Raw genomic sequence first — 16,414 nt, 5'->3', positions numbered from 1 at the left:
TTCAGGACTGCACTTCCCAGAAGGCACCTTGCTGGTTACCTTCGGGCTGGTACTTGACAGAGCCCAGTGGACAGTCCTTTTTTGGATCCTGTAAGTGCAGTTTGTGCCTGCCGACTAAAGGGGACTAGTACATCTAGTCCTAGGGAGTCCTGGTGAAGCTTGTGGGTTACAGACGGGTTCACCTTCCTTTTTAAACCGGTCTCAAGTCCAGGGCAAGTCGTGGTCCAGCAGGTGCAGAGAGCTGCCATGGTTGCAGTACTTCACCCCTCTTCTTTGTGGAGTCCTAGCCTTGTGCTGACATGGGTCTCATCTTTGTCCATCGCTTCTTCACAGCAGATCTGGAGTTCTGGTGTCAGGGGTTCCCCTTAAATCTTGGATTTAGGGGATGTTTAGGGGGGGGAGGGCAAGTAGCCAATGGGCTTCTAGTCCTGCCGCTAATCCACCCCTGAGGGGACCACATCCAGGGGGTGTATGTCACCAACCTATCCAGAACTCACTATACTTGGGACTTTTCAAGAAGGCCCAAGTCATCCTTGCCTGTACAGACCCACTAGCCGGGGTTAGAGGTGTGGCTAGCTTTTGGGAGTTGTATGCCTCCTGAATACCTAATTACCCACCTGCACGCAAACACAAGTACCTGGGGCAGGGGGAGGGTCTTTGTCTCCACTGGGAGACAAGTCTTTTACATATCAGCTGTGGTGGAGAAGCCTTTGAGACTCACCATCCTGACGGGTCTTTCACTAGCTATCCTGGAAGGGCGGAAGTGTGACTTCCTTCCTGACCAGGCCTTTTGTCTCACATCCTCTGGGAGTGATTGCACTCACCAGCAGAAGGTCAGATCTTCTGCCTTGGTGGCAAATGGCTCAGAAAGCCCACCAAGGTACAAGTGAACTCTGTACCTCGGTGAGCAACCTCTAAGAATGCCACCTGGGTGCATGCCAACTCTCCCTCGACACGAGAATCGTGTATGGATGAAAAAGCACAGTGCTTGATACCAAACACAACTAAATTAGTTGATACTGCCGTGGAACTGGCTATCTCAGTTAGATGTGGTAGCCAGTCCACATTAACCTATGGACCGCTAGTCACTTACAGTAACCTTGAATGGCAAATTTCCTGTAGAGGTATATATATCTGTACATATATGCCTTCACAATTAAGATATTGCACCCTGCCTCTTGGGCTTTAGGAAGCCTACCTTAGAGGTGACTTACACACCTTAAGACAGTGAGGTGACTCAGTCACACATGGTGTGTGCAGAATCACACACAAGCAGAGAAGCTGCTCTTCAAAGCTAGGGTAGCAGCCCTGCAGCCTTTACTTTCACTCGGGTCACGCAGGGTGGCACAAATAGTGCTGGAACCCTGGTGACCACTATACCGGTAAACAGTCAAAATATCGAGTTTTTTATTTCGACCTACACTTATATCGAGTTGCTAATATCGATGGGACAGAATATCGATGTCCAGAATATCGATGGCCAGAATATCGACCCTAAGGTAAGTAATATCGAAATTACTTATATCGATAGCATATATATCGATGTAAGTAATTTCGATTTACTAATATGTGTTAGAAATATTAGTTAAGTATTTAAATTAATTGTTATAATATGTTTAATATGTTTTTATAATTTAAAAATATATAAAAGTAAATAATATGTTTTACTACCAGAGCGGGTTGTGGGTTTATAGGGGAATAGGGTGGGAAGTAATTTATTTGTAATTAAATAATTATTTTTCAATGATTAATTTATTTTGCAATTAAATATTAATTGGCAATGAATTATTTTAATTGATTAATTGATTAATTAATTGATAATTTATGTATATTTTTAACTAAATTATATGTTTTACTACTGGAGCGAGTTGTGGGTTTATAGGGGAATAGGGTGGGAAGTAATTTATTTGTAATGAATAAAATAATTTTTAATGATTAATTTATTTTGCCATAAAATATTAATTAGCAATGATTTATCTTAATTGATTAATAGAATAATTAATTGATAATTTATGTATATTTTTAACTAAATATATGTTTTACTACTGGAGCGGGTTGTGGGTTTATAGGGGAATAGGGTGGGAAGTAATTTAATTGTAATATTAATTAATTTTGGGTAAAGGGGTATTTTTAGTGTTCAGGGTCAGTTTTCAGTTTTTGGGTAAAGGGGTATTTTTAGGGTTCAGGGTCAGTTTTCAGTTTTTGGGTAAAGGGGTATATTTAGGGTTCAGGGTCAGTTTTCAGTTTTTGGGTAAAGGGGTATTTTTAGGGTTCAGGGTCAGTTTTCAGTTTTTGGGTAAAGGGGTATTTTTAGGGTTCAGGGTCAGTTTTCAGTTTTTGGGTAAAGGGGTATTTTTAGGGTTCAGGGTCAGTTTTCAGTTTTTGGGTAAAGGGGTATTTTTTGGGTTCAGGGTCAGTTTTCAGTTCTTTGGTAAAGGGGTATTTTTAGGGTTCAGGGTCAGTTTTCAGTTCTTTGGTAAAGGGGTATTTTTAGGGTTCAGGGTCAGTTTTCAGTTTATGGGTAAAGGGGTATTTTTAGGGTTCAGGGTCAGTTTTAGGTTTTTGGGTAAAGGGGTATTTTTAGGGTTCAGGGTCAGTTTTCTCTACTGTTGCACCCACTGGAGTGGGAATAGTAATTATTGTTAAGTTATTATATATTATATATGATTTATCATTTTATTTTTTTATTAAATATGTATTATTATTTTTTTTAACCATTATTACATATATTTAAATATGTTTAAGTAATTAATAAGTATTATTTACAGTTTTTTTATGTTATTTTAAATTTTAAAAAAATCGATATATTTGACAACGATATTTTTAACATCGATATTATTTTTTCGATATTTTGGTACTTACCATGTTGTACATAGGACATCGATATTTTTGCTATCGATATAATTACGCCGATATTTGTGTAGGTCGAAATTCTGTCTGTCTAAATTCTGTCATAGATCCCACTATAACATGCTTGCCCTGGGTATCACTGGTACCATATACTAGGGCATCTCCCTTTGGAGACTTCTCCCCCTGATCCTTTGCCATCTTAGAAGCTGCACCACCAGTCTTCTTGCCCTACCACTTGTTTCTGAAGTTTTGAGCCATAGTTGCAGGCTCCATTTCTTTTTGACCCCCCTAATGTGCAGCCTGCGCCCTAGTTGTGACACACACCCACTCAGGAAGACCCAGCATTTCTGCATGAACCCCCCTCTCTACTTCTGCCAATGCCTACGTTTCCAGGTCATTGCCTAACAGACACTGTACGTGCATGGCAGGAAGCTCATCCTCTGGCCTATCACTCCCCCCCCCCCCACTCTAGATTTATAAAAGCCATTGGATGAAGCCTAGTTTTATTGTCAGCCTTGGTAATCAGGGGGCTAACACCAGGGATCATTTGATCTTGGGACACCAGTCTGGCTGCCATCATGGTGACACTGGCTCCTGTATCCCTCAGACCCTCTACTTCAGTCCAATTGATTTGTGGCCTTTGTCTATACCTTTCCAAGCTTGGGGGCATGGCGGTCAAGGCTTCAAGGTCCACCCCTCCCAGTGAAACTGAAGTAGCCTCAATGAAGCCTCTGGCCTCTCCAGATGACACTTCCACTCCCATCCCAATACTTGGGATCCCAGTCTTTACCTTGATACCCCTTTCCTTTGGACTGGGAAGAATCGTGGGTCCACCCTCCTGAGAAGTCTTTTGGAGGCCTTAAGAGAACACTTGTTTTTACCCTTGTCAATGCTCAACGCTGTCCCATGTTGGGAAGCCTGTGCACCTTCTTGGGGTCACCCCCACCTTGTGTATTTTTCTGGGATACCCTGGATCTAACCCATTTGTCTGCCTTCCTCCCAAGTTCTCTGGGAGAGCAAAGTTCAGAATTTACCCAGCCTCCTAGTGCCTTGACTGAGGAGCCAACAAAGTCTACCCAAGTTTGGTTTTGAGCCTTTGGGGTCGCTCTAAACTTGACATTGTACTCCCCTGAGGTGAGTTCAAACCCTTCTATTAAGATCTCTTTCATATGCTGGTAGGACTCAACTTCATCCTCATTAAGGTTCAGAAGAGAGAGCTCCAGTGCTAATATCTTCATTTTGCAAGCTCTCTCAAAAGCTGCAAACATTTTCTCAGTATCGTCCCCATCACTTTACTGGGGGGACAACCCCTTTGGGGACCTTGGGGCTCTTTTTCCATATTTGAATTGCTACCACCATCTTTGGGAACTAGGCCTAACTTAACCCTTCTTAACTCAAGGGCTAGTTTGATGGATCTTCCACTAGCAATCCTGGGAGGGCAAAGGTGTGACCTCCTTCCTGCCCAAGCCTTTTGTCTCACATCCTCTGGGAGTGATAGCACTCAACAGCAGGTCAGACTGCTTTTCTTATGGCAACTGGCTCAAAAAGCCAACCAAGGCACAAGGGAACTCAGTATCTAGGAGAGCAGCCTCTAAGGATGCCACCTGAGTGCATGCAAGCAGACCCTCAACACAAGGATTGTGTCAAGGGTGAAAAAGCATGGTGTTTGATACCAAACACAACTCAATTAGTTGGTACGACCATGAATCTGGCTATCTCGGTTTAGTCCAGTAGCCAGTCCACTGTAACCTATGGACCACCGGTCACTAACAGTAACCTTGAATGGCAAGGTCACTGTAGAGGCATATATCTCTGTATGCTGTATGTATATGCCTTCAGCATTAAGATAATTCACCCTGCCTCCTGAGCTTTAGGAGGCCAGCCTTAGGTGTGACTTACATACCTTAAGGCAGTGTGTAGACTCTGTTAAACATGGTGGGCCCGATTCACAGAACTAACTTAAGACAAAATCCTAAACTTACTACTTTTGGTATTCACAGAAGTTAGGATTTTGTCTTAAGTTTGTCTTAAGACAGACTTAAGACAGACTTAAGTTAGGATTTGGTCTTAAGTCTGTCTTAAATCTGTCTTAAGACAAACTTAAGACAAAATCCTAACTTCTGTGAATACCAAAAGTAGTAAGTTTAGGATTTTGTCTTAAGTTAGTTCTGTGAATCAGGCCCATAGTGTGCAGAGTCACACTTGAGCAAAGGAGCTGCACGTGCAGGCTGCGGTAGCAGCCCTTACAGCAGCCTGCACACTTTACTTTTACTCGGGTCACGCAGGGTACCACTGGTATTATATTAGGGACTTATAAGGGTGGATTAAAGTAGCATACCAATTGTATGTACCAATTCACATTACCTTTTAAGGGAAAGAGCACTTGCACTGAGCCCTGGTTAGCAGTTCCCAGTGCACTTCTAGATCTAAAACCATAGCATCCAGAGCAAAATGTGTGTGGGGTGGGGGTCCCTACCCAAAAAGGGCACTTTCCTAGAATGTTTAAGAGTCAAGGGACTGTATCCCTCAAGGATTTGGTTGGAAAGACCTTTCCCCTGATGTTTGGTATAGGAAGGTGGAATCTGACTGCACGGTTCCCCCACTTTTTTCCTGGTGTTTTGCTGGTTTTCGACTAGTCTGACTGGGATCCTGCTAATCAGGACCCCAGTTTAACTTCTTTCTCCTTAAATTGATTGCATGTACTTTAGGTACACTCCAGATTGGATTCTGGGGTACCCTTATCAGTCCCTAGTATATGGTATACTATGTACCCAGGGCGTAGGTACCCCAGAGGCCTTCCAGGTGCTGCAGCATGTATTATGCCGCCCCTGAGAGACCATTCTAAATGACACCACACGTCTGCTACTGCAGCCTGTGTAAGGTGGTGCATGCACCCCTTACTTAGATATGGGTTCACTATATCTATCATATATCACTGCATATATAAACCTATCAGTCACCCCTATGGCAGGCCTAATCAATCCTGAAAGCAGGGTGCTGTGTTTTATGTGAGAGGGTGCCCATGCATGAGCAGAGCCCCTCTGCAGCCTTCCGCACCTATTCTCCAGGGTTGTTCTGTGATGCAGCCAACCATATGCTTTTAAGTGCATTATAACCTTGCGGTAAATGCTAACTTCAAAACGGCTGCTTAGAAACATGTTGTGTTTGGTGTCAAACACCTTGGAATCATACCTCCCCGCCAGTAACTGGCAGGGGAGGTATGATTCCACCCTCCTAAAGGGACATATGTGACACACCGGTATACCCGGTACCAGCTTTCTTGACCTGGGCATCACAAAATGGATGCTGCCAGCCACAGACACGAGTCGGCCCTCCTGCTGCTGAGCCAAGCTCGAGCAGGGGAAGGCATGACAATAGGCTTCCTGTCACTGGGAGGTGCAACCACCTCCCAGACAGGCTTTAGTGTATTGGGGCTGGGTGGGTGCACTCTGAGAGTGCTTTGATGTCTACACTGGGGGAACATTTGGTGTCCCTGTGCATAGTTCAGCTCAAACCAGTTGCAGGAGCCATTTGCTCCTGCTCTGGCGTCAAATTGGACAAAGGACATGGGTGTAGCCACCTCTCTGCCCTGACCCTCTCGGATAGGTGGTTCTCCAGAGTTTGTCCCACCCCTTTCTTGGGTATAAAGTAGGAACCCCTGACTACAGGACTTTAGATTTTACCAGGACTAAACTCCGCTACAGAAACCAAGTACTTTGATGATCTGCACGACGCTGGGCGAATGAAGAATCTCCCTTGGAATAAAGGAGTTACTCCCCTGCTAAGCAGGCCCCTAAACACATCGGACCAGTTTGCATCTTCGAAGCTCCAGAGGACTCCAAAGATTTCTGCAACACAGGAGGTGGGTTCCTGAGGTCTCCGAGGTTAATCTGCACTCTCAGCTATTCTGAGGCCCGTATCCCTCGTGGGGACCGTGCAACCCAAACCCCTGTGCATCATGCTCTTTTGCAGCCGCATATGTTTTCCAGCGACCCCTGAGGCTGTGCTTTGGGCTACTTGTTGTCCTGACCAGAGCAGTAGTTCCACTGTAGATTTCTTGCTTACACTCCATGAGTATTCTGTGGGCTGGTATTTTATGAATCATCTCGAGGTCCCTTCGTGATCCCTGATCCATTGGCCTGTGGGTCCCTGTGAAGGTAGTTTTGACTTTCTGTGGGCTTTTCTGGTTGCTCCAGATGTGCCCTGACTCTCCATTGTTTGTAGAGTCCCCAGGACCTTGCTGGTCCTCACGAAGCTGATTTCCTCTCACCGTGTGGATTGCAGTTGCCAAGGCTTGTTGGTGTTCCATCCAGACACTGACCCCCCAGCACTTGACATCCTTTGTGGGACAGCTTACCTCCGGACTTTGGTCATCCTCAACCTCTCCTGGTCCCCGTGGCTGCAGAGTCCAGCATCACATCAACAAACCTGAAGCACCCGACATCGGTGGGCATTCGTCTACCAAGCCCCTCGTCACCCGGAAGTGACCCAGACTCTGTCTCCTCTGCTTTCAGGTTCTTCTCACCTTGAATCCGGGCTTGAATTCCACCGGACACTTTTCTTCTTCACGGCAACAGCACTTTTCAGCATGACACCATTGAAACCTACAAAGCTTCCCTAAATCACTTGACACCTATGCACCGGCTTCCCTGGGTTAGGAAACACAAGTACTCCAGTGCTCACAAGGGTGCTGGCCTTAGAACCTTCTATGTTTCAAAGGGTTTGCTCAAAGTCCTCTCTGAAGTGTCCTTAATCTTTAAAATTCCAACCTCAACTTTCCCATAGAGTTGTACGGAGCTCGCACCTGTGTTCTCACACTGCACCCGTCCTCCGTGGGTCCCCTGTGTCACTACCTTGGGTGGCTCCTTGGAGTCTCAGCGATTCTATGTGCTCTAGGCACTGTGTCTAGTCAAGTCGTGGTTGTTATACACTTTCTTAGTAAATGGTTTGGTCTCCCAATGGAGCCCACTGTGTATTGTGCTATTTACTGTTGTTCTATTGATTTAATATAGTGTGCTTTGTTCTCTAATCTCATAGAGAGGTTAGCAGAGAGTGTTCAGTAACACATACATATATTTTATATATTCCTTGTGTGGTTCTCCTTTCATTTGGTCATTCAGGAGGTTCTGATCTGGTAAAACAAGCTGCTTTACATTCCTCCAGGACTTAGTCTGAAGGCTGCTCTCCATAGCTACCACTATGATAGCTTTCAATAAAGGTTGTCTTTAACCTAATAATCAATAAGGGTTGTTTGGACTGGTACAAGGTGCCCACTATAATTAGTGGTCAGCATATACCAGGCCAACTTCTCACAATTGGATCTTACACATCCATTATTGGGTAATCATGGGTGGATTTTCATTAATGTCTATTATTTAATCCAGCCTGAGAAATTTGATACATTTACTCATCTAGAAAAAAAATCGTAAGATTCTGTTGATTACGAAATACATATTTGGTTTTGGCCATGAGGACTCTCCTACACAATGTAAAGGCTGAGTGCTGGCATCAACCCGGCAGGTGGGAGTGGTATAGGTGGGTGGTGGTGGCCATGTAGACAAGAGGTCAAGTGCCCCTTGCCTGCACTTTAACTTAAGATGGCCGCTGCTGGGATGTCGACATGCTGACGTCAAAGAATGTTTAAAGCTCAAGTCTCCGAATTGCTGCAGACTTGAGGTCTCAACAACTCTGTTTTTGTGAATCTGATCATTCTAATTTCAGAGGTACAATAATGTTTAAAAACCCACTATTTCCTACAGTGATAAACTTAATTGTAGCATGAACATCCTCCCACTGCTTTTGCCACAACTAGAATGGTGGCACTTTGTAACAATTCTGGAGCTGTCTGGCACATAGTTACACCCTGTCTTTTAATTTTGCTGTGGTGCTTTAAATCCTAGGCTTTTCGGTGAATCTGCTATGGGCACTCTAATTCTGGCGGCAGACCCACTTTGATAAAAGTTTGAGTCACTCCTGCTCCATTCTCACACCTCAGTTACAGCATTACGATAGTGCGTGTTTATCAGTGACCTGCAATCCATTTCCATAATGTAACCCAGTAAGTTGAAATGGATCATTGTACCCCTCTACTGAAGATATCACTTTACAATGTATTATTTCCTAAATATCTTTCCAATTGTGGCATGTTTAAAACTCATTCGGTGCCACTCTGATCCTGTCTGTCTTATTGTTGTGTGTGTACGTATGTGTGTGTGTGTCTGTGCGTGGTCATTTCTTATTGACCATGACCATGCAACTGTGGCAATTTTTGTCTTTTTATGGATCCTTTCACTATAATCTTCCTTTAGGCTTCCATTGTAACGTTCAACATTATATGAGACCAATGATGCTTGTGCTTTGTTTTTATTTTTGTATAAAGATGTCACACGTGTGGTCATCGGAACACAGAGGGGCATCTTTACAAGCCCATATCACCACCACAACGTCACTTTTCAGGACGTTGTAGTGGCGATAGGGGCTTCGCCTTATTCACAAGTGGCTTATTGCTGCCTTGTGAATAAGGCCCCCACGCTAAACTTATAGTGAAAGGGTGAGTAATTGGTGTTGCAGTGGGTGTTCCGACGCGACACCCATTGATTTTGACTCTGCCCCATATTTACAAGGGCAGCGTAAGTATGGGGCAGCGCCAAAATTAAGATAGGGGAAAACCTAGTCTTAAACAGTCGCCATGAGGAGAAATGTTTCATTTCTCCTCGTTTTAGCTGTTTCAATGTGTGCTGCGTTATGCAGCACACATAGAAGTTACAAAATGCCATTTAAAGATTGTTCATGTGCAGGAAGGGTACCTGCACATAAACATTCTTCCCCTCAACGCAGACACCCTTGCACTATGGTGCAAGGGTGTCTGGCCTGATGCTAAGCTGCTAAATTTAGCACCAGCAAAGGGGGAAACGCAGGGCTGTACCACATTGTTGTAGTCATAAATCTTTTATTCGGTTGCCATAATTTTTTAGGAACCATAACAAGAACATTACAAGAAATAGTTCAATAAAATAATCAGCTAAAAGATATTACCCAGCGAAGTAGTTACATTTAAATTAAATTACAATTGTTAAAAATTGTTAAAAAGACAGGGGAGGAGAAAAAGGGGAGGGAGAATAAAGTGCAGGTGCATTAAAAAGCCAGTTAATCATAGTTGCGTCGATATATTGTACACATTTTAAGAAAGCAAGCTACACATTTAGCAATAAATACAGAGTCCAAATGTTGCAAACAAGAAGAGCAGGACGACAAGATCTCAAGCCCATGAATGAGAGTAAAGGAATGATCCATCGCTTTCGGGGGTATTCATAAAACCTGCAAAATAATACAACGTGAAGGGTCGATTGATCCGAAAAATCGTCACTTGGGCATTTAATGATAGATTTAGACCAATCCTGCTTCTTTGGGAAAGAAATCATACGAAAGAAAGTATTAAAACGAAACCTAGTAAGTAAATGTTTTTCATAGGCATTCAATGATATTTTAAATAAGGTTGAATGCCTAGGGTAGTTTGGACAGTTAGGATCTGAATATTAGAGGGCTTGCTCTCTAATAAATATTGTGCAGCCCTGCTTTTCAGAACTTCACAGTAAATATGCCCCCAGAGACATTTACACATGTGCCTTGTATTAGCTAAGGAATGTATGTGCCTAAGCAGCTCAAAGGCCGGTGGGACTAATGTATGCAGCTCTGCTGATTCTCTGCTGTACCGTGATATAATAAGTCATCTATAACTATCAGTTGCAACTAAAAGGTTTTTTTTCCCGCCATGAAGCCTTTGGTGTCTGTGCACTTACAAGTTAGCAAATCAAATGACATTTATTATTAACTCATAAGACATACTATTAACCTATTAATCAAAGCTCCTTTCTTGGGAGTGATGTCTCCAATGAGGACAGCCTTGATGTCACTCCAATAAATCCCAGGAGAAGTCGTCAGGGCTGTTGTAGAAGGTATAATAATAATAATAAAGATATTGAACTGTGCAGACGCGATTTATATGGACCTCCTTGTTTACAAGGTCTATCATCGTGAGACTAGTGCACTGACTTCCTGCCACTACTAGGATCACTTTTAGGATCTTATACCTGACTTACTGGTGCTATATCACAAAGCATTGCATTTGGTGCACAGAAACAGGGCAAGGGCATTGCATCATTCTTCCAGCTTGTGTAATAGGAAAAAGGTAAGCAGACTTTTGCATAGTGGCAAACATTAAGGAAACTGATTGAGAAGATAAATCCTAATCCATGCATGAATCTTTTAAAATAGCAGACAAATTTTGCATTGTATTTATATTTATTAATTCAAAATAAAACTAACTTCTTGTAATGTAAAGCAGTGGTTAATTTGCAAAACATATTAGTGCCGGGGCTCTCATCAGGAGGCAGCTTGCATAGCCCATTTCTCCTGTTAGCAAAGCCTAAAACAAAACCAATTATAAACCATGAAAGCAGAAAGAGAATATGGCGTAATGGGCAGATCTGCCAACTTCGACGCTTGGGAACCAGGTGCGAGTCTCGGAGTTGGCTGAACATTCTGGGCACATCACTTAGTCTCCTGGTGCCTACCATAAATGAATGTGTCCTTAACTGGCGCTAATGAAAATGGCCAGTGTTGATGATTAAGTGCCGGTGCTGAGCAGCAGAAACCACTAGCTCAAATTAAGCACTGATGTAAAGGTAGATAAAATTATATGAAAACGGTTTGTGACATCCTTAACCCAAATGCAAATAATGCTTGTTTCATTCACTAATACACAAGCAGTAAAAATTTGCAAAGGGACGTGTCCAGTTTTTTGAACAAGTGCAAAGTTTCTGTAACATCTACCCTGACAACTCACATGATGCCACACACAATGTCGGCTTCCTTCAAACATTTACCTGTTGAGAAGCTGATATAACACAGTGACAGGTAAGAGGAGCTAGGAACCTCTGCTCAGAGTGGGTTTGCAGTTTTTCATCTGAGTTGCGGAACAGCCAATTTCCATTAAAGGGTGTTAAAACACCCCAGGACATCGGCCCCGTCTCTACGCCCATTTATTTTGGCTCTGGGTATTTGGGGAAGGGAGGGAGGATGAAGTACCTCTTAGGTAGTTATCTGCATGAGGCCCTGCCCCTCCAAAGATTGCTAAGGCCTTACAAATTCAGATTTCCTTTGCTAGAAGAGGAGAACGTTTCTCTGTGTCCTAATCAGGGCTCTGAGACCTGCCAACCTACTTTAGTTTAACATCCCACCCAACTTTAGTTTAATATCCCACCCAGTCTACTTTCAGAACCAGTTGTGAAACACCCTCACAATTAATATATCCTCTCCGGGGAGGAGGGGTTTGCAGTCTTTAAGTGCACATGAGTTTTTAGCCCTTTTGGGCCGACCAAACAGTCATGCACACTTTGCATGTTCCCCACCAGGCTGCATTGCACAGCCTGGTGAGGAACATGCAAAGCTTCCCTGTCCCTGTCTGAGCACCGAACTATGGCACCGAACCATGGCACTCAGACCAATCACAACGCTACATTGCAATGTTGTGATTGGCTCAGGAGAGCCCAGGAGCCGGGTGCTTCCTGCTGCCAGAACTGCAGCAAGACGAAAGCTGAGCAAGTTGGAGGAGAGGAAGCGCTGGTGAAAAATACGTGTCATTTTTTAACCATTTCTTTTATTTTCTCTCTCCCCCAGCCACCGCCCGCCCTCCACTGACATTCCCTGCCAGCCGCTACTGCCTCTCCGGTTTTTAGCACTGTGGCATAGCAAGGATGCCAACAACAGGGCCAGACTGGGGAACCATTACTGAGCCCCAATAAAAAGCATCACCATTCCATTCCTCTCCTTGCTCTTTCTCTTTCCACCCACCCATCTATCTCTCTCTCTCTCCTCTGTGTCCCTGATCGCTTACCCTCTATCCCCCCCCAATCCTTCTCCCTCTCTCTGGAAGCTCCCTGTGCCTGATACAGTTAACCTCGTCGAGCTGAGGAAAGAGACAGAAGCACCAGCAGCTGTCCTGAGCTTTGGAATCCGGTCTCCAAGGACTCCCCTCCCCTTACCGGGGAAATGCCCGGTGGATTTAAAGACCAATCCGACCTGGCCAACAAGCCTAATGCATACAGATAAAAAAAGGACCTTGGACATTAAATATGCATAGTATACTTATAATTAAATGTTAATACGTTAAACATGTATGAAAGACTACCAGATCAATGTATTTCTATTTTTATATAATTTTTCAAAAAATTGACACAAATAAATATATCTTTATTTTCAATAAATATACAGTCATAATCATACTAGACAATATGCGTGGAGTAATTGCACGTAAGCAACGAACAATACAAATAGGCACTTACTATTAGGATTATCTGATTTGTTGAATTCTACCGCTCTTTAACACATTAAACATATACCCTAAAGACACCAACAGCCAAAGTCCGCAAGCACTAGTATTGAAGCAGCTGGTTTTGAAGATGGTGTCTATGCATCTCACAAACACGGATAGCATTGGTGCATGTTACTTTTCCTCTCCTTGCTGCAGACTGAATTCCTGGAAAATGGGCACATCTGAGACGTTTATCAAGAAATCCAATTTAAGAAGAGCTGATAAGGATGGTATGTTAAGGACCATTCGAAGCATGAGCGCGGGAGCTTAAACGGCTTAAGAGCAAGCATGGCTTCATTGAAAGCACTAACTAGTGATAACCTTGAGCAAAAGGTATCTTTAAGTCTGGCGGTAACCAAGGCATAATTATTGTAGTGGAATTATATATGCAATATACTTTTTTCTGCCCTCTCCATTCATTGGTCTTTTGTGTCATTCACATTTTTCTTCTGCACATTACAGCACAAAGCATAGGGCAGTGGGTCAACCCACTTCAGCCAATGGCTAACTTCACTGTGAGAGATATAATTCTGCCCTAATCCACAAACAAATTAGTTTCCTTTAGTGCCATCAACTACTTTGGCAATTGGTGATTTTTTAGACCAACAAAAATGTCTGTTTTTAGCCAATTTTTGGGGGGGAGTGACTAGTGGCCTGGTAGCTTCTCCAACAATTGCACTTTGCAAAAGCCATTAAAAAAAAAATACCCAAGCTTTGAAAATGACAAAAGGCGGCAACCAACACAGACCTTTTGGCTTTGCCAATTCTTGTTTTATTTGTTGCTGAGCAGGGACAGCTAGGAGAAAAGAATTGTAAGTGCGCTGTGGGCTAACATTAGTCACGGGCAACCAGAATGTTGAGGGTTCTGTGACCTTGAGATTATCTGTGGGGCCTAGGAAAAAAAGATAATGCACAAGTTACAATATGCAAATGAAGGTGGTTTAGCACAGCTTAATTGGCAACGATAGTACCGAGCCTTCTAAAAAGCCATTACTGGCTCTCAGCAAGAACTAACCCTCTCTTACTATGGATATTGTAATCAAAACTCACATCCACCAGTATAGCAAAAACTAGAACAATGGTATGTTGTTGCCATTGTGGTACATGATGAAATATTGTAGGTGTATTAGAATGCACCCTGGTAGATTACTTTATTATTCGTCAATTTTGAAATAAATCTAGCTGTAAACATCTAGCTGTAATGCTTTCTCTTCCATAGAGGAGCCCGTAAACTTTGCCAGTTCAGTCATTGCCCCCTTCTCTTGCTGAGCAGTGAAATACATCTTATACTTAACACTGTTCGTTGGCACATAAATTACATTTACATGTAGACATATGGGATATATGCACCTGTGATCACTGTGAACTGACGCCCTACTGCCACTGCTGGAGGAGTGGAATGGTAATGGGATGAATTTACTCCCACATACAGAATGTGAATGTGTGTGTGTGTACGCACACGAGTGTGGTTGATGTTTAGTGTACGTGTGTGTGCGTGTTTATGAGTGGCTGATAAATATGTGTGTGCTCGTTTTCACTTTCATACATATATATGCCTCATTATACAATTACTTTTATTGGACACACTTATTTGATATTTTTTTACACATTCCCTGTATAGCTGAGATGTTCCTCGTTGGCACCGGTTCCATATTAACAGTGTCCAGGTTGATGCCATGTTCATATGAGAAGCTGACTGCGCTGTTTGCACACTAATAGCTTCAAACAAGAAAGAACTTAACAGATGCAAATCATGCTTATGTGCTCATAAAGATCACCCACACATACACCCACGCACGAACAGTAACAACAATTTAGTTGCTTATAATTAACTAGTGCAACAACAAATCTAATTTTCAAAATATGTTCATCACATTGTATTTTCAATTATTTTTGTGTCCAATGTATGTGGTCCGCATTCTAGATCCGTGCACCTCCACCGGGCTACAGAAAGCTACACTATAAATACAAACGCTCTTATTTAATTAAGTGTTAAGAGTTAAATTACAGTCAAGGGGGTTAATTATTCTGTTGGTTACAACACAGAAAACAGGACTCTGGTTTCCACAGACGTGGCATTAAACACTTTCAAACGGATGGAGCAGCCAATGAAGATTGCTAGAATGTTCTGTTGACCACCTCAAAGCAGCCACAAAACATTCCCTACGAATCTGGCACAAACATGTAATACATGGTTTGAATTATGTTCACCGAGGCACATAGGCATTAGAAATTATGCCTTCTCGTTAACTGTACCAAAGCTGCAAACATGTCTTCCAGTCACTTCATGGTGGGACTTGGCTTGTTGGTGGCCATTGGGCCATTTTCACGTCACCTCGAGGGACGCTGGAGAGACGCGGTCACACTCGGCTCGCGATCGCAGACTGTGCCACTGCTCCACCGCGGTGCGGTGGGAGTTCAGCATGCGGCGCCAGTGGCTTGATTCTGGAGACCCGGAAGAGTACTGACCAATCACAATTCTTCCAATAAAGTCATTGCTGCTTTTCATGTTGTGACCGTATGCTGGAAGAAAACACAAAATAACCTTGTGTTAAACAAGACTGTTCTTTTTTACATTACCCAAACTTTAACATGTTAGCTTATGAGACTTGCAAATGCATATACTTTTTATAACTTATTTTTTGTTAGAGATGCTGTATTGAATGAATTTGTAAAACGATACAGAGTAAAATGGCATACATCTTCTCAAGCATTATGTAAGCATAATATATAAAACAGTGAAGTATTCTATCAAAAAAGGATTAACTACTAAGAATAAATAGCGCGAGGAAACATATTGCCTACAGTCGAAAGAACAATACTAATATAAAACTGTAGCAAGTTCTAAAAATAAATTTAAGAATGGAGATGAAAGAAGAAAAAGAGAGAAGAAAGATAGAAGGGAAAAAGAAGAATATTAAGAACAAGGTTAAAATAACATAGTTAACAATCATCTGTTATTACCAGAATAACCTAACAAGATAATGGCTACTCATGGGAGTTCCAAAGGGGTGCACACAGGTCTAGCAGGGGCAACAGTTCTGGATAGGTATGTCGTTAGTGGAAGCCAGAAAAGATCTCTTTTAATCATTAAGGGTAATGTAGTAGCATGGGCTCTGTCTAACCTGTGATGGTGACATAGTAAATTCCACCAGGCAATAAAAGTGATTTTTGAAGTGTCTTTCCAATTGG

At 42.7% G+C, this 16,414-nt stretch overlaps 1 protein-coding gene across 1 annotated transcript in view; it reads right to left on the bottom strand.

The window, feature by feature from the left end:
* Positions 1-13,081: 13,081 nt before the first annotated feature.
* The window catches only part of SYT17 (synaptotagmin 17), a 616,952-nt gene continuing 613,619 nt past the window's right edge, over positions 13,082-16,414 (bottom strand). Inside the window, exon 8 of the mRNA XM_086939743.1 lies at positions 13,082-15,745. Within this exon, the coding sequence (XP_086795869.1) occupies positions 15,549-15,745 (197 nt within the window). The 3' untranslated portion in view covers positions 13,082-15,548. The remainder of the gene's footprint in view (positions 15,746-16,414) is intronic.

This window comes from Lissotriton vulgaris, chromosome 10 (assembly GCF_964263255.1).
Source record: "Lissotriton vulgaris chromosome 10, aLisVul1.2, whole genome shotgun sequence".
NCBI lineage: Eukaryota > Metazoa > Chordata > Amphibia > Caudata > Salamandridae > Lissotriton > Lissotriton vulgaris.
This window is presented reverse-complemented; position numbering and strand designations above follow the sequence as displayed.